Raw genomic sequence first — 22,077 nt, 5'->3', positions numbered from 1 at the left:
TCACTCAAATGACAACTAAGCCTGCCTTGCTATGGGGATGCAACAGAGGTCACACTCAGCAGTTCTGGGAGGGGTTTTCAGCAGGAAATTGTGTGTGTGTGGTGAGTATGGTGTCTGCTGTGGAGAAAAGAGAATGGGCATATTTTTTTAATGAAAATGAGATTGTCATAAATTGTCTGTGTATATGTATGTGTGTGTGTATATGCATAAAATGCACACAATATCTATTGTAACACAAAGAGAAGTTGTGAAGGAGCCAGAAGAAAAACTATTGACAAACCGCCCAGAGTCCTTCCTTGAGGGGGAGATGGGCGGTGATAAAAATTTGATAAATAAATAAATGAAAAAATAAACTATCCATTAAAGAACCTGCTACAGATAAGAGACCAAAAAAATTAAACTTGTGTTCAGTATAAATGAAACAGACCATCATCATATTTGTTTATTAAAATATAATTTCTATAAAGATACCAAATGTTTCTTCTAAAGTCATCTGCTGTTCAAGGCTTGGAGAGCATGCTACACAGGATGGCTTTCCACGATGAGAACATCCAATGGCTATCCAGAGCACTTCTGGCTGAGAAGGGTCTCTGATCTGCAGTTCATACGAGAATGCTAGTTCTTCTTTCACAGCAGAATTTCAGAGTCCTCCAAAGAATCGTCTGCATAGAGTAGTTCATTAGCCAATGTATTTCCTACAGGGAGTGTGCTGGCTTGAGACCACTGCATCCCGTTCTGCAAGTGGGTATGCTGAAGCAATGGCATATCTTCCTCCTGTGTTCTTACCACACTGGCCAGGTGCTCTTCACTAACTCCATTCAAAATGTATCTATCCCCCATTCCGCTGCTTTCATGGATATCCACAGTGACCACTGTAGGCTCTGGTCTCTGGGAACAAGATTCTATGATATCATTCATATCAAGGACTGTGTCTATTTGGGGAAATGCATCATCTTCTATCAGCCCTTCTGCATTCTCCTCCAGCAAGTTGGTGTTAATATAAATTACACTGTCTGGTTCACTCAGAGCAGGTAAGCTTTCCAATATTTTCTCCAGGTGAAGCTTAAGTTCTGAGAAGGTAGGTCGATCCACAGGATCTGCCCTCCAACAGGAGTTCATGATTTCATACCTGAAATAATGAGAAATATGCCATGATGAAGGAAGCTGGACAATTCATAAAGGAAGAGAAAGACGGACACTCATTTGTGAACGTCCCATAAAAAGTTGGGTTGATTCTGTGTTTGGGTACCTGGGATGTTAGAAGCAGCTACCAAAAAGGTGACAAAGTTAATCCTTTGAAGACAGGCAAACTACCTTTGAGAGCCAGTTTGATGTAATGGTTAAAGCACTGGGCTAGAAACCTGGAGACTGTGAGTTCTGGTCCTGCCTTAGGTGCAAAGCCAGCTGGGTGACCTTGGGCCAGTCACTCTCTCTCAGCCCTAGGAAGCAGGTAATGGCAAACCACTGAAAAACCTTGCCAAGAAAACTGCAGGGATTTGTCCAGGCAGTCTCCGAGAATCAGACACGATTGAACAGATTAAACAAAACACCTATCTTGGGGAGTAATATATTGCAATTGAATGGATAATAGTATAGTATTTTTTTTAATCCATTTCAAATTGAACATGCCAATACTGACAAACATGACTTATTTTGAATCACAGCTTCTTGGCCAGGTTTTAAAAATACTAAATCAGTTCAGCATATTGCAACGAGTTACATGTAAGACTGCCTTTAAAAACAATCTGGAAATACGGTTAACCCAAAAGGCAGCAGCTAGATTATTAATAGGGACTGGGCGCTACAACTGCTTTGTTATCTACATTAGCTATCAGTTTTTAGGCCCAACTGAACACTAATCTTTAAATGATTTGGGGCATCTGTTCCCATATCTGTCTGTTAGGCCTTATAGTCCTAATCCAGGTGTTACTGCCAGATGTGAGGAAGTGGGCAGCTATGGGAGGAAGACTTTGACATCTCATTTGTGGAATGCTATCTCCAGAAAGGCTGGCCTGAGAACAATCATTGTGATCTTTGTAGTATCAGAGCGATGAAGACTTCTTTTGTGCTCCCAGGCATTTCAACTATGTTTTTGTCCTTTGAGATCTTCACCCTGATTTCTTTTTGCTGTGGCTTTTTACTCATGCTGCACTGTTTTAAATCCTGGCTGCTAATTTTATCCTGGTTTATGTATGCATTGTTTCAATTACTGTTTACTGCTTTGGTTTTTATACTTTTACTTTATCTATATATACTACAGAATACTCTGTTCCCTGAATGGACCTGTGATGTACTGTATATTAGGATATAGTTGTATAGGAAGGCCTAGAAAATAGTATATAATGTTGGGGTAGAGTCTGGGAGATACCAAATGTATGCGAGTGGCGGGGAGGGTGTGCAGGTGGCCATTGAGGTGTGTGAGCACAGAAGGGCTGGGAGAGGGTGCACAGATGGGGGAGACTTATCCAAGCAACTTGCGACCTTCCCTGCCGGCTTCCCCATTGACTTTGCTTGTGGGAAGTCAGCAGGGAAGGTTGCAAATTGTGATCATGTGACCGTGGGACACTGCAACCACCGTACGTATGAGCCAGTTGCCAAGTGCCCAGATCGTGATCATGTGACTGTGGTGTGCTGGGACGGCCAGAACTTTGAGGGCCAGTTGTAACCACCACTCATTCAGCACTGTTGTAACTTCAAATGGACACTGAACAAGTGGTCATTAACCGAGGACTACCTGTATTACCATTGAGTTATTTATAAAAATAATAAAGGCAGGAGAGAAAATAAACAAACAAATATTTGCTATCCAAGGCAGTAGCTAAAGACAGTCCTATATCTGTATGCTGCTTCTTACTGATGACAGTTAAACTACTATTTTTCATAACTGATGCTTTTTTCTCTCTTGATTTCCCAGGAGTGGGGTGGGAATGAATCAATAGTGCCCTGCACTGGGTGGAGGCACAATGCCAGGTCTGTTTAAAGTGAATTGCAAAAAAAATGCTGGAGAGAGTCCAGTCAGGAATCTCGAAGGGAGAACAGTTTCTCAAACCCAGGACAGCCCCTCCTCAAACACAGTGGCTACATTAAGAGATTTCTGGTTGGTTGGTTGGTTTTATTATTCATAGTCTAAAGGCATAAGCAAAAACAGCTTACTTAAAGCAAAGAAAAACCACCAGAACTCAAGCTGCAAATGTGACAACTGCCATAAGCAAGCCATGTATTCAATTGCTACCATGTTGCTTCATTATTATCACCGTTATAAAATACTTACAAATCATCTAAACAGCCCTCTGGCTGCTTTAGCCTATGCCCATGAAGTAGATAATCATAGATTTCGTGGTTCTGCACTCCTGGGTATGGATTCATTCCTTGGGTTGCTATCTCCCACATTGTAACCCCAAAAGCCCACTACAAGAAAAGAAAACAGAGGAAAAACTTACTTAAAAAGCATTTCAGAAGAACTTAATTTATTGATGATGATGATAATTTCCTATGCATGCTTTTTTGGGAATAAGTCCCACCAAGCATAGTGAGATTTTATGTCCATTAAAAAGAACTGTGCTGCCTTTTCTCATACAGTGTTGAAAATCATCACGTTTATGATACTGTGTTCCCAGTAACTTCACATTATTGCAAATTACATCTTTTTACTACATAAAAAAGAGCTAATAGTAAATATTGAAACTGACAAAGATACATACTGGACTTTCCAGTTCTAACATGTTTTAAGATTATAATTTTAGCTAATAATTCTTTGATGAAAAGTACACTTCAATAGTAGAGATAGAATCTTAATATGCATAAACATTCCAATTTAATCCCTGGCATCTCAGACTGAAAGCTTTTCAGTTAATGAGGCTTGGAAATAGAGAGCCACTGCTAGTTGGAATTGACAGTACTTTGTTTAAGAAGGAAAGATTGACCAGTTATTTGAATTTCAAATAATTTCTTCTCACAGATATCTAGGCTCCAGTGCTTCCCACAAAGAATGCTTCCCACGTTTTAAAGGTTTCCACATAAATAATTTTATATGTGGCAGGCTTGTTCTTTAAACTACCTTCGTGGGTAACTTGCACTTGCAGAAGCGTCACGGAAAAGGACAATTCCTGGCTCTAGAACTTGTCTAACATCATGAGAAATAGTCTCCCACGCAGCAGAGGGAGCTGAAGCACTGGCTTTATTTGACTAATAAGCTCAGGGGTAGGATCCCCAATTTTTCTGTAATTATGCCTTTCACTAACAGGTTGATGTCTTGATACTGTATTATCAAACAATCTTTTTTATCACTATGCATCACCACACATTTTTTTTAAAAATCAAGTCACTATTAATGATTCAAAAGTAAACCAGTCTGAGTTTTTGTTCCCCCTTTAACATTTCGAAAGCCTAGTTAGAAAATTGAAGGAGGATTCAAAGCAGAAAACAAAATATTTTGTAAAATCTGCAGAAAGAAAATTCACTGTGGATGCCTCTGTGTTCTTTTTGAATAATGTAAGCACTATTAAAACCAACAGGTTAAATATAAATATCATAGGAATAAGCCTTTTATTCTCAAACCAGCTTACTCTGTATAAATACTGCTGTGTGAAAAACAGGGGCACAGGCATATGGTATGTTTCATATATTATAATAAGAATCCTGTCAATCCAAATTGACTACCCTTCCTCCTGGAACTGGATTTAACAATTAAATTGGAACACCATCTCCTCATTTACTTACCACATCACTTTTTGTTGTGTAGACTCGATCAGCAAGACTTTCTATCGCAATCCATTTAACAGGCATCTTTGCAATACGCCCTTGCCGGTAATAATCTCCACTGTAAATTTTCTTTGATAAGCCGAAGTCTGCTACACACACAGTCATGTCATCCCGCAACCTGTCCAATGATTTATGCCACAAAGTTAATATGAAAAAGAGAGAGGCCTCTCAAAGATGTAGCATTACTTCACATGTGTGTACTTTGGGAAAGACATGATCTGAATAATTGTCAAGAGTTTTCTCTTAACTTTTATCTGTTATGTCTCCTTCTGTAACGTAAACGTATTAAATCAAACCCTGCCCTTCTGGGCATAGAGAATAAGTTTTTGGCCTCTTCTGTGTGTCTTTCAAGTATCTGAAGGTTGCTACCACAACCCCCAGTCTTCTGCCCACTAGTCATTTCAGGCCAAATTCATAGGCCCCATTTTTCATCCCTTCATTTTTGTTGTCTTTCTCTGAATCTATTCCAAGTTGTCATTTCCTTGGAACCTATCACAGAAGAACACATACTTTTAAATGTGCAGTAGAACTATTGCCTCTGATGATGTGAAAACTATAGTTCTACTTGTGCTCTGCTAGCTCATGTCCAATTTGAAATCAACAGCAAATCTGAGATCCTCTTCACACATATTACTGCTGTATGTTTCATGTATAAGTGGCATCTCGTATGTGTGTCTTTGATTCTTTCCATTCTTCAATCTCTTCTCTAGTTATTTTCCAAGAGGTTTACAATACTTATTAATAGTCATTTCCAAAGATTCAGAGAAAAAAGGTTCAGAGGATGGAACACTAAGATCAAAGTACCCTTTCCTTCATTACGTCAGAATCCCTGCAATACATTTTCTGTATGTTTCATGGAAACTAATACTTAGAACTACAACTTAGAACTACTACTTAGAACTACAACTGTACATCTTGGTCCACATACAGCTAGCATACCATAGAGAAAGCTAGGCTCTAAAGTAGTTTTACCTAATGCTTTAGTTTTCTAAGGAATCCCTCTATCACCAATAAAGAACAAGAGTCTCAACAGAATTATATTGTGTAGTTATTCTGTATTAAGTTTTCGAAGAGTATTCATTCAAATTGCAGTGATAGATTTGAAAAACACTTTTCCTTGATTTTCAATTACAACTACATTTCCTTGATTTTCATTCTCAGATTGTTTTCTACTTTAAGAATCACAAGTTCTGAATGAAGATCCATCTGAATTCTTCTGAGTAGAAAAGAGAACACCGCAGAACTCACATGCAATTTCGGGCAGCCAAGTCTCTGTGGAGGAAATGTCTGCTACTGAGGTATTCCATTCCTAGAGCAATATGGATCATAAACTTCAATAAAATCTGCAGTGGAACATACTGGGAAGAGAATGAGATACACATTTTTCTTAATATAGGATACTAGTAAATCACCATACTAAATAACAGATGAAAAATAAGCCTCACCTATATTGGACTAGGGCACCTTTGATTTAAGATAAACAGGATTGGCTAGGATACAAAGATAACTTATTTCATTTACTACTACTATAACTATGTTTTGTTAAATCTTTTAATTAATATGAGAGCAAGAGTGAGATAGTGGCAGTGTATCCACGTTGGCTTAATTTAGAATATACATACTCCTGTACAAATAGCATTAATAAATGCATAACCTTTCAGATAGATTAAGGAGGATTAGGTTAAAATGCCTCAGTGAATATCAAAGTGATTTCATATCCAAGTATGCTATGATTATAGTACTTCATTGACTGATTGCTCTATAGCCAAGAAGTCACGATGGTGGGGGAAAACAGGTAAAGTCTTCTTTGAGTTGACCTTAACCCATGGTGACTTCAAGATATGTCTGTACCATTTTCTTGGCAACAATTCAAAAGTAGTCCTTTTCCAGGAAGATTTTTTGGACTTCCCAGTCTGGCCTGTAGCTGTGATATTCCTGATGGCTTCCTAGCCAAGCACTAACTGATCATGCTAGCATTTGGTAAATCCTTGAAGACCTGGATGTTCCCTCGGGCACTGGGTCTGGAGGTTAGGTGAGCTGGTCAATGTGATGCTATGCTTTTTATGATTTGAGTTGGCTTTGTCCTCGGTTGCTATTATTTCATTGTTTTTGTTTGGGTTTGATCCTATATGCAAAGCCCAGGGTTGCAGTTGTGAATTGGGTGGCTATATAAATTGATACAATTGACTGATAGACAGACAGACAGATAACCAGATTCTACCTACCCAAACCCCAGCTAGGTGCTGCTATCTAACTCAAGATGGTATACATAAAGAAAATTTAAAACAATCAGATCCAGGAAACCCAATGAAATATGATCAAGGCTAGCTGATACAACAAAATAAATAATTCACCAAAGTTTAAAGGATTTCTCGTTATCAGTGAAAGAAGACAGGAAGTAAAGGTTCTATGTCACAAGGGTGCCCATTTTGGAAAAATATTACAAGCAATCTCTGAATCATTAGATATACTTCATTACCATGCTTAAGCTAACTGGTATTTCTTTTTAAAGTGAAGTTTATTTATGGCAGAAATGGGACCCAATTCCCAATTTTGTAACTCTTGCCTTCCCCCTGAAACTACATTGCCAAACTTTAGCATTAATCCACTGAATTATGGCTGTATGATGTTTTACTTCTTAAAAAAGCAGTAGCCTGGTTTTTGCATTGAGCCTTACAGCGGATAGCAGGATCTACCTGGTCTTGTCTTATCTCTAAAAGTTTAAGCAGGATCAGATCAGTTTAGTACTTGGTCAGGAGTCTATCAGGAAATCCTAGGATAGACTGGAAAGTAAAAAATATGTATCTTAGAAGAAGGAAATGGCAAATTATATTCTGTTGCCAAGAAAACTACGCATGCCTTATAGTTACAAGAAGTCAAAATTGTCTCAAGGAAATCTTTACTTAGGAACAATGCTCCTATTTTATTTTTAAAAAATATATTGAAAGGCAGAAAATTCAGGCCTAAGCTTTTCTAGTGAAGTTTCTTTGTCACTGCCGTATACCAAGGAAGAGATTGCCCATCACTGCTTTACAGCATATGTGAGTATGCACATTTTGGTGAAGTGAAATTAAAATATATTTAGAGGAGTTTTAGCATTTCCTGTAAAAACCTCTTTTGCAATCAGTTCATAAATAATACTGTTTCAAAAGTTGTAATGGATGATGACAAAGTGGGAGGAATGTTGTCCAGTGTTCATTCCTACGCAGCAGCTAGTAGAAAAAGCCTCTCTTTGAGCAACCCCAATTATGTATGAAAATGTCATTTAATTTTCCACTAATCTGCCATTTAGGCAGGTTCACATGCTGAGACTCTATAATGTGTTGTCCTATTTTACAATGCCTTTCTATATGAAGAACAGGTCAAAATGAGGCAACTGCTTTTGTCATAGAGTATATAAAAAGCATTACTTTCCCAACAATTAAAATCTTTGTGTACTCTCTCTAGTGCAAGAACAATATCTAGTCCCTGCATGACACAGCAAAAAGGACCATAGCCTTTTCAATTACAGGAAACTGTAATTACATGTACAGGAAACTGTAATTACATGAAAAACTGGCATAAGTGGATGGTAACACTGACAGGCTTCGGAAAAAAAAACAAGTTCCCTTCTGGCAAGAGGACTGTGGCTTTTATAAGGCATTTGCATCATGATTCCAGTAAACAAACACAAAGGTCAGGAAAACAACAGTGCCTTCTGCTCAAACAAGGCAACCCCGTGTTCAAAATGCCAGGCAAAATATTTAAATCATAACTATAGGCCAGAGGCTAACACTCACTTCCTTGACAAGATGATGGAGATTTGTGGCTGGGAAGCTCCAGGCCATATATCCAGGCCAACCCTAGCAAGCATAACAAATTCTGAAAAGTCTCCAAAATATCTGGAAAGAACCTTAGGTTGTCTACCTTAGGTATAAGAAATCAGCTTTACAATCTAAGGATGCTTTTTGATCCAGCACTGTTATTAAAATCAACCCCTAGGGACCTTAGTGGCTCCAAGTTACTTGTATTAGCTTCATCTGATATGTCAGCCACAGTTTTATCTGGATGGAGATAGTCTGGCCACAATTAATCATTCTCTGGTTATGTCTCATTTAGGCCTCTGCATTATGTTTTACATAGGGCTCACTTTATAAAATTGTGAAACTGCCACTGGTCCATAATAAGGTCCCTAGATTATTAACTGGGGGCCGAGTAGACATAGACTGACTTGTCACAAATATCTGGATGACACCCGGCTACACATCTCTTTCTATATAAGACAGCTGAGGCTGTTTGTGCTTGAACCAGACATAATCTAGCAGACAACTAGATTGGATGAAAGCCAATAAATTTAGAGTCTTTATCTTCCAATTAAATCTTGGGTCACCAGTTGGCACCCTTAAATGCCAATATGCTTTGCAACATCTCCCTTGGGACCGGTCAGGCTTCCTATCCCATTTGATTTGACTTTAAATATTCCTTTCAACTTTTATAAAAAGTTAAAGCAAAACCCCCAGCATCATCCTTAATTCCAAGGACGACTCTAAGCTTCACGTTGGAGGATGTGAACCTACAACCCATTGTTTTATTTGGAAGTACATTTTTATGTCCAGCAAAAATGGTAAAAGCGAGATGACATGATAAAAAACATGGAAGGCTAGAGAGGACACAGAAGAAGCTTGTGAGGTTTGTTTGATAAACAGGCATTTTATGAGTGATGATCAAGACCGTTATGTGAGATCATGTGTTAAGGAGATTCCACAATCAATCCTTGTCTGAAATGAGACAATTCTTGCCTTGTTTATCCAGCTTCCCAACTTTTTATGCAGAGTAATTTTCTATTGAATTGTTGCTTACCTGGGAACCCATTCCAAGCCTTGAGCGAAGAAGAAAGCTGTGCAAATCTCCATATTTCATAAATGGGAGAATCACCATGGGCTTTGGAACCTGCTGAGAACTTGGTTCTATGCACACACCTGGAAAGAATAAAGAAAATGAATTCAGTTTTTTTGTGCATAACAATATTTAGTTTTATCATACACCACTTTTTAAAGCTGCAAACCTCTCTCAACAATTTATTTATTTATTGCAATTTAGAGGCCACCTGACTCCAGATGATTCTGGGTGGATTACATTTTAAAAAAGGAAGGAACAATAAAAAGAAACAGATTATAAGCATCCAGAGGGCAAACTCTAAATAACAGTAAAACATCCTACAGGAGCTCAACCTCTGCCCCAAGGCCTGGAAGAACAGCCAAGTTTTCAATAACTTTCTGAACATCATCAGGGTGAGAGACATATAGTTCTCTGATGTATAGTAACTTCAAATAGAATAACAGTATTTACAAATCATCCCATCTAATTTTTTAAAAAAATAGTAAGTAGCAACCATTTTAAAAATATCCTTTATACGATCAGCCAGTTTCAAATTCATCTCTTTCATTCACTAAAGAAGGCTAGAAATTATAAATGGGAAACTGGTTCAGGAATATTTCACTGTAAAGACAACAAAATACACAATAGCATTCCAGTTGTTAGAAAAAATCAAAACAGCCATAAAAAAACAGATTAAAGACCTACCTGATTTATCTTCTTATTTCATGCAGAAGATTGGTTTTATGATGTACAGTAGATATCCAACAACCCTCCTCTAATATTTGCTTACATAGCAAATATATTTAATAATATATTCATTTTGACTGTAGTAGTTCTGTTTAGCTCTGAACAGTTGATCATCTTTGATTCTGTCTAATTCTCTAGGCCATAAGAACATTATGGTGACAAAACCTTTAGGTCAACCTTCCCCAATCTAGTGCGTTCCAAATAAACTGGACTATAATTTTAAAAATCCTCAGCCAGCACATCCATTAAATCTTGGAGAATGACACAAGAGTTTGGCTGAAAACCTAAACAAGAGCAGTCTTTTTAGGCAAATAGTGCAACATCTTGTTGAAAGTCTCACACTAGATGCATTACTAATCAACAATTGTGGAAATGTGGATAAGGACATTTTCAGGGATAGTTCAAATAATAAATTAGCAGTGAATTGCTAATATAAACATTCTCAGGAGGTTTCTGAAATATACAGAGATTATCTCCCAATGCATTCTTCAAATTATGTCATGTCTATATTTTTTCTATATGTACTGTAGGAAGAGTGCCTAACATTGGTTTGGGCAGTTATATTGACTTTCTATTGGGCTGTGAATAAAACCCTTTTACCTGAGAAGTTCTGTTTTCTAGTTGACTCACCAAGAAGTTTGATGACATTTGGGTGATCAAAGTCTTTCATACATGCTGCTTCTCTGAGGAACTCTTCAATCTCTCGTTGGGAAAAGCTGTCCACTGAAAACATAGTAGAATAAATAAAAAGGTTTAGTAAGAAGTTAATATTTTAAATATAACACATCTTTTTGCATGTTCAAAGGAAGCCTTAGGTTGTCCTGAGCATCTGCTAACAAAACAGGTATCCCTTGTGACTAGATAGATATGTGAGTAGGCTATTGTGGTGAAAATTAAGACTGGCATTGTCCCCCGTGATTTTACACAAAGGGCGGCACAAAGGAATGCAGCACAAACAACTGAAAGTTGTTACTTCAGTCACATTTCTAGAAGCAGGCAACTCTGAATGTTTCAAGGCAAGTTTCTGGGTTTCACTGAAATTATGAGCAAACACCACCATTTCATTCCAGGATTAAATTGAGATAAGACTTATATTCTCAAATCTAAACTTCTAATTTTAGAAACTAAAAGGTTACAAAATTGAATGCAAGATGGAATCTGAGATAATTTCAGGATCTGATTCTGTTATCTGAGATCTTATGTGATCTCAGAGAAAAAGCTGACACTGTCAGTGAAGTTCTAAAAGATTGGCATGAATAGTGTCATAATATACTGCAGTCACTAGAGGGCACAGACTCAAATGTTCTTGATTGACTATTGTTCCTGGTGAGTTCTCCATATCTTCACAAAAATGAACACAATCTATTCTATGATTTCTATCATATTTAGGAGATACAGCAGAAATTTCAGCACACCTGAAACAATTCTATTGGAGCCCCTCAAGGAGACACTGGAGCTACCACATAGAAACCACAATATAATGCTTTTACTTTTATTCAATCACACCTGAATACTTCTGCCACTTGTGCTCCAGCTGTCTTACAATCTGTTTCATCCCCCTGAGATCTCCAAGATTCCAAGGGGCATTCTAGATTGCTTGTTACTATTATTTAATTCAGTAATTGAGAGAAATTGAACAGATATTGTTCATTTTTTTACTCTCCTCCTGTTACCTCCTCTGTGCCTTTTGAAAAAATTCTTCAGAACAGAAATTAGCCTTTTAATGAGCACTGCCAGCAAATTTGTGACTATTCTTAAAATTATTCTGATATACTTGATAAAATGAAAAGTAGTATATACCTTTAAAAATAGATACATGAGTAAAAGTCATCCTTCTGTCTCTACGTAGATTTGCTGGATTCTTAATTGGAAAGGATTTCCCAGAACTCTTTTTAGAGAAGTTCTACAACTAATTTATCTATTTAAATGCTGCTGAATATTTCTTACACAAACAACTCGAAATTTGTAGAGACCAGCTGATACTTACATTTCATTGTTTTCACAGCAACTTTCTGAGTGGTTCCATCAGGATTGTTGAGATTCCCTTCCATGACTGATCCAAATTCCCCTGAATGAAGAAATAATGCTAGGTTTGTCTCCATCCCCAAAATTCCATTATGAAAGTCAGTTAGCCAGACTGAGAAGGTTTTTCAGGCCAGTGAAGAACTACTGAAGACAGGTTCAGATGCTTCATAAAGCACACATATCTCATCTTGTCAAACTATCCCACATTTGCTGAGATTACATAAATTCGCAGGAAAAAGAAAGGTAAAATCTGCACTGGAATATTGGTAGAAAGGACATAAATGGGCTTAATCACTACCATGCCCATCAATTCTTTTCTCCAAAGTCACTCCTAGCCTGTTTCTTCCACCCACTTCAGAGCCCAACTGGGGATAAAAATCAAAACATGCCAGAGACAGAATTTATACAAAAGGTTGTGGTTGGACAAAACCAGCAGAAATTTCCTCTGCCAGAGGACAAAAAAGGAGGTTAATGGAATAGGCTAGTGCAAAAGGGCTATAATTGTGACATTTTGAGAATTTAGTTAGTAGACGAAATATTTAAGCTGCAATGCTGGGCATGGACTGGAAACTGATAAAGGGTTGATCTAGTGCAACAGATGTCTTAACTTGTGTTACAATACTTCTAGATATTTAATGAGGCAGAACTGATGTGAAGGGTGTGGATAGACGGATGAGTCTGATAGGAGCTTGGAGTCCTAACCCAAGACAAACTTCCAACTATCGGACTGACAGGGTTAGCGACATTTCGATATTTATTGCCAAGAAATGCAAAGATTAGTACCCTACAATACTTTGCACAATATACTGCAAGTTACAAGGAGTCATGTGAGAGTTAAAAAAGTACTGTACTTGAAAGAAAACCTGAATTGTGATCTTAAAGGAACATGTTCACAACATTTTTAAAGTTATATAATCATCATTTGACATCATTTCCATATAAAAGTCAAGACTAATTGCTTTACTTTTATATGAAGGTGGTGCGGCCGTTATCTCAACCTTATCTGTTGGAGGGGATAGCATTAAGATCTGCTGCCTCCTCTTGCATTGATAATGACTTGGTTATTGATGATCAAAAATGGAAATTATGGTATTTTCAGAGACCCTTAGATATAAACATAGATGGTAACAGGAACAAGAATGTTACTGAACAGGTTCAGACCTTTAAATACCTTGGAATTGTTTCCATGCTACAGGCACTTAGAAGGCCAAATTTAATCTTTAAAGGAGATGGTGAAAAGAACTATAGTTGGCATCTTAAGGTTTTTCCATATAAAAGGAAGGAATTATATACCAAGTGGACTAAAAATGTTTGAGGCCAGAGTAATACCACAGCTACCTTATAGCCTTTTTATATGTACCTATAGAGCCATTAGAAACTCTTCAAATAGGTTTTCTAAAGGATGTTTTTCTGGTTCCATAAGGAGTCCCAAACTCAGTCCTTTGGGCTGAGACTGAAATGGCATCAATTAAAACTTAGAGTGCAAATGGTATGTATTAGCTATTAACTTAAATTAATTCTCAACTTAAGTAGTTTAGTTGCTTTGACCATTTGAGATAAATTTCAGTCTTCTTGGCAGAAATTGTTGGCATTTCTTTGTTTTTGCTCAGACCAAGCCATTAGGTTACCATGGTAATTGAGTACTTCCTTAAGTATTGGCAGGGTGAAGAGGTCGAACTTAATTGTCCTCAGTTTGGGTGTTAAAAGCTGCATTGCCTGGGGGAGGAACCTGCCTGGACTTGTTTAGTTTCGCTTTTGTAGCTTTCCAGCACAGCCTCCTTCCAGTCCTCTCTGAGCGTGTGTGAATGCACAGCTTGTAAAATATGTTTTTGTGCTTTCTGTAAATAAATTTATTTTTATAGAAATGCCTGGTGTGTGATTTTTCTGATCTCTTGGGCCAAACGCTTACTAGCACTCTGACAGGTTATGGGCCCAGTCCAGAGAGAGCAGAGAGATCAGCTCTACACCTCATGCACATTTAAAGGCAGGTAACAAAGACCTGTGAAGGTTTTCTTTGAGCTGCCTGGAGATTTTCCAACTGCTGCTGGTCTACAGGACAAAGAAGCCAGCTGAGGTGACTTGCAAAAGAAGGAAGAAGCCATGACTACCTCCCAGCCTTCAGCGATGCCTCTTGAGTGCTTAGAGACCAACTACTTGAATTGGGCCCTGAAGATGGAAATGTATCTTCTCAGAGAGAATGTTTGGATGCCAGTTGGTGAGCAAACCCCCCAAAATCCCAGTGCTGAATGGCTTAGACAGGATGAGGGGGCTAGAGCCACCATTATCCTGGGAGTTCAGGACAATCAGCTAGTGTACGTGAGAGGCATGCAGTCTGCAAAGCAGCTTTGGGACACTTTGAGAGACTTGTATGTAAAGGCAACAGCAGGGAGTAAAGTTACCCTGACAAAAAAGCTGTACAAAGCCTACCTAGCAGAGGGAGATAGCCTTCCTGAGCATCTGCATTATATTCAGCAGCTGTTTGTTGAGTTGCAGGAGAGAGGAATGGAATTTACACCTCTCACAAAATCCTATATCCTGCTGTCCTCATTGAATGAAACTTGGGACATGCTGATTTGTACCCTGGAATCTATGCCTGAAGCAGACCTCACCCCATCGTATGTTACACAGCGCTTACTCTGTGTAGAGTAAGAGAGAAGAGAGAGGAAAGATCCCCCCCCATCTCTTCTGGAAAGCTACAGCACCAGAAAAGAAGGGAAAAGAAGGGAAAAGAAGCTGAGGCTACAGCACTAGCCAGCCAGCGATGCTTCAACTGTGGTTCAGCTGGACATTTGCAGAAAGACTGTGCCTTGAGACACAAGAGTAGAAAGACAGAGAAAAAGAACAAAAGGGCAACACAGAAGAAGGCTCTTCAGACAACCCAAATTGCACAGGTTGCTGAGAAGGGTAATTCTAATGTATGGATGTTAGATTCTGGGGCCAACTGTCATTTATGTAACTGTAAAAGCTCTTTTGTGTCACTGTCTAAAACTGAAAGACAAAGTGTATTTTTGGCTGATGGGTCTGTGACCAAAATTATGGGACAAGGTGACTTGTATTTATCCTGCTTGGGAGAAACTGTGAAAGGTGTGTTGTATGTGCCAAATTTATAGTCAAACCATTTATCTGTAGCACAATTAGCTGCAACAGGGTATGTCATAACATTTAAGAAAAATGGTTGTGAGATACATAAAAATGGGAAATTGTATGCTACTGGTATGTTAAAAGACTCCTTGTACATTGTGCAAAATGCAAGGAAGCCAAGCTGCAAGGCTGCAGTTGGCAACACTCCATATCATGACCAATGTGTACACCTGATGCACAGGAGATTTGGTCATGCTAATTTCAGGTATATAGCACAAATGCCACAGCTGTGTGCTGACCTGAAGATAAAACCCTGTGATAAATACTTAGATTGTGTAGTTTGCAAAGAATGAAAAACACTAAAAGCTCCTGTGAGTAAGCACAGTGACAGAGTTACAACTAGACCTCTGGAAATTGTACACTCTGACATTATTGGTCCTTTTGCTCCAAGTCTTGGACAAGCAAGGTATGCAATGACCATAATTGATGATTTCTCAAGATACACATTTATCTACATCTTAAAACATAAAGATGAGGCATTTGAGAAATTTAAAGGTTTTGTGACATGGGCAAATGGAAAATTCCCAAGGCCTGTATCTGCACTCCAATGTGATAGAGGAGGAGAGTACCTTTCTCACAAATTCAAAAGGTTCCTTGCTGAAAAGGGGATAGAACAAATTCTTTCTAACCCTTACACCCCTCAGCAAAATGGTGTTGCTGAAAGAAAGGGCAGAACTTTGCAAAATGCAATGGAATGCATGCTTAAAGATTCCAGGTTATCGTTCAGATATTGGGCAGAAGGAATATCCACTGCCTGTTATGTACAAAACAGATTGTATAACTCTGTGATTCAGGACACTCCATTCCATTTGTTTTATGGTGTGAAACCAAAGGTAAACCATCTTAGAGTGTTTGGTAGCACTGCATGGGTTCATATTCCAAAACAGCAGAGAAGGAAAGGAGGCCCCACAACAAAGAAAGCCATCTTTGTTGGCTATGAACAAAGCCAAAGGAGCTACACATTCACAGTGGGAGAGAAATTAATAATTAGCAAACGCGCGTCTTTTGCTGAGCAAAACGGGGGAGATTAAATTCTAGCTCTGCAGTTGATCTATCCACAACAGAACAGCAAGGACTTGCTGATAGTGATCTTTTGCCTAGTGAGGACATTAAGCCAGAAAAGCAAACTGAAGATCTGTCTGATGAGACAGATGCTTCTCAAGAAAGTGATAGGAGTCACAATTTAAGCCCTGTATTACCTTGCAGATCTCAGAGGAGTAATAAAGGCATTCCTCCATCATGTTTTCAGGCTGAAACAGTAAAGGCTTTTCACATATTCACAGAACCTAAGTCCTTAGAACAAGTGAATGATTTACTACCTGAGAATGCACAAAATTGGCATTCTGCCATGCAACAGGAGTTAGCATCCTTGAAAGAAAACAAAACATGGAAACTGGTAAATCTACCTCCCAGTGAACACTGTCTAGGTTGTAGGTAGGTTTTCAAACTGAAAAGGAATGCTGAAGGCAAAATCCAAAAATATAAAGCAAGGTTGATTGCAAAAGGGTTCACTCAAAGGAAAGATTTAGACTTTGATAAGGCTTTTGCACCACTTACTAAAGGTGAATCAATTAGATTTCTGTTAAAAATTGCTGCACTCAAAAGAATGTCAGTTCATCACTATGACATTCAAACTGCATTTCTCTATGGTGATTTAGACCACAAATTATACATGCAGTAACCACCTGGCTATGAGGGGAGAGTCTGGTCTGTGAACTGCAGAAATCAATCTATGGGTTAAAACAGGCTGCTAGATCCTGGAACCAAAAATTAGATGAAAAACTGCAGAATTTTGGTTTTGAAAAAGGAAAAGCAGATCCATGTGTATATGTGAAGAAAGACAAACAAGACTGTATCTGTGCATTTATGTTGATGATTTGCTGCTGTTCACATCAACAGAAAAACAAAAACTTGATTTTGAAGCCTGCATGAAAAGCCATTTCACATTAAAAAGCCTTGGAACAGTAACAAATTACCTAGGCTTGGAAATACACAGGGAGAAGGATGGTAGCTTTTTGTTCAGCCAAAGGGGAAATAATGTTAAAATATTGTGAATCAAAATACATGATTGCTGATATTTTAACCAAGCCTCTTGCTCTACCAAGACATACAGAGTTGACAGAGAAAATTGGTTTTGTGTCTTTTGTTGTTTATTCATTTAGTCGCTTCCGACTCTTTGTGACTTCATGGACCAGCCCACGCCAGAGCTTCCTGTCGGTCGTCAACACCCCCAGCTCCCCCAGGGATGAGTCCGTCACCTCTAGAATATCATCCATCCACCTTGCCCTAGGTCGGCCCCTCTTCCTTTTGCCCTCCACTCTCCCTAGCATCAGCATCTTCTCCAGGGTGTCCTGACTTCTCATTATGTGGCCAAAGTATTTCAGTTTTGCCTTTAATATCATTTGTGTCTTACTCCTTAGCAAAACAAAGGGGAGTGTTGGCATTTCTTTGTTTTTGCTCGGACCAAGCCATTAGGTTACCATGGTAATTGAGTACTTCCTTAAGTATCGGCACAGTGAAGAGGTCGAACTTAATTGTCCTCAGTGTTAAAAGCTGCATTGCCTGGGGAAGGAACCTGCCTGGACTTGTTTACTTTCCCTTTTGTAGCTTTCCAGCACAGCCTCCTCCCAGTCCTCTCTGAGCACATGTGAATACACAGCTTGTAAAATATGTTTTTGTGCTTTCTGTAAATAAATTTATTTTTATAGAAATGCCTGGTGTGTGATTTTTCTAATCTCTTGGGCCAAACACTTACTAGCACTCTGACAGAAATCACTTAATTGCAACCTAAGGTATTGTGGACTTTCATCTAATGTGTAATCTCAATGGGTTTTGAACAGGCCATGTCAACATGCTAGAGATACTGACCTCCAAAATAATTTCAACCAGTCCTCATTTTACTTTATCCCAGTGAGACCAGAAAAAAGCACTACACTTGCCCATTATTTGTTTAATATTTTCTTCAAAGATACCAGGAGAGATTTTACATTGGCCTGCTGTAATTCCCTTCCCCTTGCTTGTTTGGAGGGCAGGTTTTGCAACATTTTTTTAAATATAAATTTTATTAAGTTTGAAACAAAGATAAAAACTACAAAAAAGCAAAAAAAAAACTATAAAAGAACTAAAACTATTAACTCCTATCTTTGTGAGTCAAGTATCTAGAGGGCACCATAAACTACTGTCTGAAACATAGAGGATTTCAAGGAGACTTTTTCAGAGTCCCATTGTGAGCTTAAGCAGACCTTCAAAGAGATCTTTTCAGATTTCTGTCAGGCTATTCTGCAGAATATTCGGGACACTGGGGAAGATATTATTTCTAAAGTGTGTCATCTGGCTGAAGACATTATGGAAGAAGATGAAGATTTTGGCAAGGATGGAGATGTTTCTACTGACAGCGAGATTGAAGTAATGCCAGGCAAAGATCACATTTTGGGGTGAAGGTGTTAAAGCAACAGTCTGAGCTGCAAATTACAAAGGGAGTTGCTTTTCTGAGGGAATGTTATGGGAAAGAAGAGGTTCTGTTCTGTGGGAGGTTTTCTGCTGAGAAGTCTGAGTTTTTAAGTGGGGCAGTTGGGTTGTTTGGTTCTTGTAAGAAAAATGCCTTGTGTGTAATAGGGAGATATGTAAATGTTTTGGTATATTTCAAAGTGGGGTAAAAAGTTAAAAATGTTTAATTGGATTAACAGTGAGGCTATTATGATTTCATTTCTCTTTAATTATTTGGATTAAGATTTATTGGATTCTTTTTAAGGTTTGTTTGATTTGTAAGATTTATAAGATATCTATAAGGTATAATAATAATTGTTTGGTTTTTAGGTTTAATAGGGTTAAGATTGTTGTAGTATTATTAATTATAAAAGTAGGCAATTTATGTGTTTTTATAATTTGATTTTTATTACAGTGGACAGAAATAGACTAGTGATAGGAAATAATTAAATAAATGTTGCTTTTTGTGGGAAGTTGATTTTGAGATTTATCTCTTTTTTTTATAAAGGGAAAGAGCAATTGCATTTAGTGATTTGTATGTGTGCTAATGGAATGATTTATAGAAATAATGAGATCTTGGTTTGATATAGAGTAAGGGATTGATTAGGGAAATTGCTGTATATTCTTGTGGTTGAAAGTTGGAAGTCACTTCTTTATATAATCTTCAAAATTATTTTTTTCTTGGGTTTTGCAACATTTCTAAAGAACAGCATCTCTACCATGTGGTAAGAAGGAAATTGAAACCATAGGTCAAGTACTGCTGCACTGCTTATTTTATAGAGATATTTGGGTGGGACTGAAGATAACTATATCAACCTCCTGTCATCTGATCATGTAGTGAAGATCTCAGGTAGTGCAGCCAGAGTCTGAATACTGGCTACAATGGAACATAAATTATTGTTTCAAATGGGGAAAGTCTGAATGTTGTTTTATGTTAAGATAATTTTCTGTGTTCTGCTATATTTTTAAGTAATGTTTCAATTTTGAAGTCTCTGTTTTATTATCTTTATTTTATTTTTAAGCTGCTCTGGGCCATGACTGTAATAAACTAACAAGCTAAGTCATATAATAAAAGTTGATTTTTTAATTTGTAAGGCACTCATCTATTTTAATACAAGCTACAATTCTTTGGAGTCTATCTGGTCAGTAATGGTCTAGAGGAGTTAGTTTGCAATTGACATGCTTTTTCAAACTGAATTTCAGTTTGCTTGACCCAGCTTACGCAGGGCAAGGAAAGATGTCTTGCTTGGCACTTGTGACAGCTGCATAGATGGACAGTACTCACCTTCTCCCAAGATCTTTCCCAGGGCCAAGTTGTTCCGGATAATCATAACATCCTGAAGTTTCTCCTGAAGTTCTTCACTTACTCCTAGGCTACCCACTGGGAAAGTGATACAAATGAGATAGAAGTTTAGTGCATGAGTTTCCTGATTGCATGCTTGATACAGGAAGACCCCATCAAATCATGGGGTGATTAATTTAGAGCTATTCAACATATGGGCACAAATGCACTCAGTACCGTACAAGTTTTCTTTGTATCACTTTAGATTGCCTGTTTACTAAATATTTATCTTTAGAGGATGGGAAGCTTTCCTTCTTATAGAAAGCCTGATTATTAATGAAGAAATATTCCTTCCAGTGTGTTATGTGTGGTAAATTTTCCTGTGGCAATTCATTCAAAGAAGTGTTTCCCACCTGCAGTGTGAAGAGATACAGTCTCTCTAGCTACGATCTGTTTTGCGGGAGAAAATCACATCTGGAAACCATGAACCATTTCCTTTTTTGGAAGATTTACTTCTGGAAAACTGTTGGATCATCTCCAGAAAAATTGAATCCAGAAAAGAAATGGAATGTTCTGGTGTTTCTTAGAACATTCCATTCCTGGAATGGGGAATTTTGCATATCTATAATTATATAGCATGCATAGGCTTGCTCTTTAACAGCATGAGTTAGGGATATGAGTCCATACAAATGTCACAGAAAATGCCTGATCCAGAAGCGAGGGAAAGAATTCTGAATTTCCTCATGTTTAGAAAACAGATTGCAGTCAATAACTTTTGTATATTATTCTGTCCTACTATGAGACACCTAATCCTCCTCTCTCTTATCAAGGGAGAGCCTAAAAGCAGCCATCTCTTACCTGGGTGCCCTTCAAGTATGTGACTTTAACTCCCAGAATTCCTCTGCCAAGATCGTATTGCTCAAAATTCTGAGATTTGAAGTCCAAATATCTGGAGGGTAAATAGGTTGAAGAGGACTGTCTCCATGCACAGAGGGCAATCATCTTCAGGATGTTTCAGGAAAGATTTAACTAACTTCCATTTCATACCAAAGGAGCATAAAAAACTGCCAGTTCTAGAATTACAGGCTGAAATGTTTCCTCAAGTAAAAAATTTCTGAATACTGGAATAGTCTACCCATCTTGGCTAGCCATAGGCTTTCCTTGTCAGGTAGGAGATATAATTATAGTCTTATAAATCCATCTAATTGTGGTTTATTTAATAATTAATCATGGTTTAATATGAGGTACAAACAGACAGTGATTGGGTTTATACACTGTACTACAAGTGGCTGATTTACACATACAGTATGGATCTCTGCAGGGGGAAAGCTGAGGCAAGTGATGAATGAGTTGTGATGTCATTTGCAAAGTCATGCAAGTATGTAATTTACATCATGAAGTCATGACACATACAACATTGTTTTGTTATCATTATTTTTATTTTATTTTATTTGCATTTCTATTACCATCCATCTCCCCCCCAAAGGATTATGGCTTCTAGCAGATACCTATGACTGCTAGCCAAAATGAAACAGATCACATTATAGCTTAGTACAGGTGTGTACCCATCCTTTGTCTGAGAAATAAGCTTTTATTAGTTCTTGGTTTTTTCATGGTTCTGTCTGACAACTCTCCAGCAGAGAAAACTTCCCCTGCCATTTAGTTTGATCCAAGAAAGCTGCTTACATTGCTGAACTGCTGAGTTAATAGATCATTCAACTGATGATTAACTGGTTATTTTATATGTGCATGTAGTGTGTGTGTATGAATACGCATTT

The 22,077-nt window shown here is 37.9% G+C and overlaps 1 protein-coding gene across 1 annotated transcript in view; it reads right to left on the bottom strand.

Moving 5' to 3' along the window:
• Positions 1 to 427: 427 nt before the first annotated feature.
• Positions 428 to 22,077, bottom strand: part of MERTK (MER proto-oncogene, tyrosine kinase) — a 59,973-nt gene continuing 38,323 nt past the window's right edge. Inside the window, exons 11-18 of the mRNA XM_063302224.1 lie at positions 20,303 to 20,398; positions 12,353 to 12,433; positions 10,996 to 11,088; positions 9,601 to 9,719; positions 6,010 to 6,119; positions 4,720 to 4,879; positions 3,272 to 3,408; positions 428 to 1,129 (exon numbers count right to left, since the gene is read on the bottom strand). Coding sequence (XP_063158294.1) covers positions 628 to 1,129; positions 3,272 to 3,408; positions 4,720 to 4,879; positions 6,010 to 6,119; positions 9,601 to 9,719; positions 10,996 to 11,088; positions 12,353 to 12,433; positions 20,303 to 20,398 — 1,298 coding nt within the window. The 3' untranslated portion in view covers positions 428 to 627. The remainder of the gene's footprint in view (positions 1,130 to 3,271; positions 3,409 to 4,719; positions 4,880 to 6,009; positions 6,120 to 9,600; positions 9,720 to 10,995; positions 11,089 to 12,352; positions 12,434 to 20,302; positions 20,399 to 22,077) is intronic.

Source organism: Candoia aspera, chromosome 1 (genome assembly GCF_035149785.1).
Source record: "Candoia aspera isolate rCanAsp1 chromosome 1, rCanAsp1.hap2, whole genome shotgun sequence".
NCBI lineage: Eukaryota > Metazoa > Chordata > Lepidosauria > Squamata > Boidae > Candoia > Candoia aspera.
Note: the sequence above shows the minus strand (reverse complement) of the source record. Positions and strands in the feature narration are given on the sequence as shown.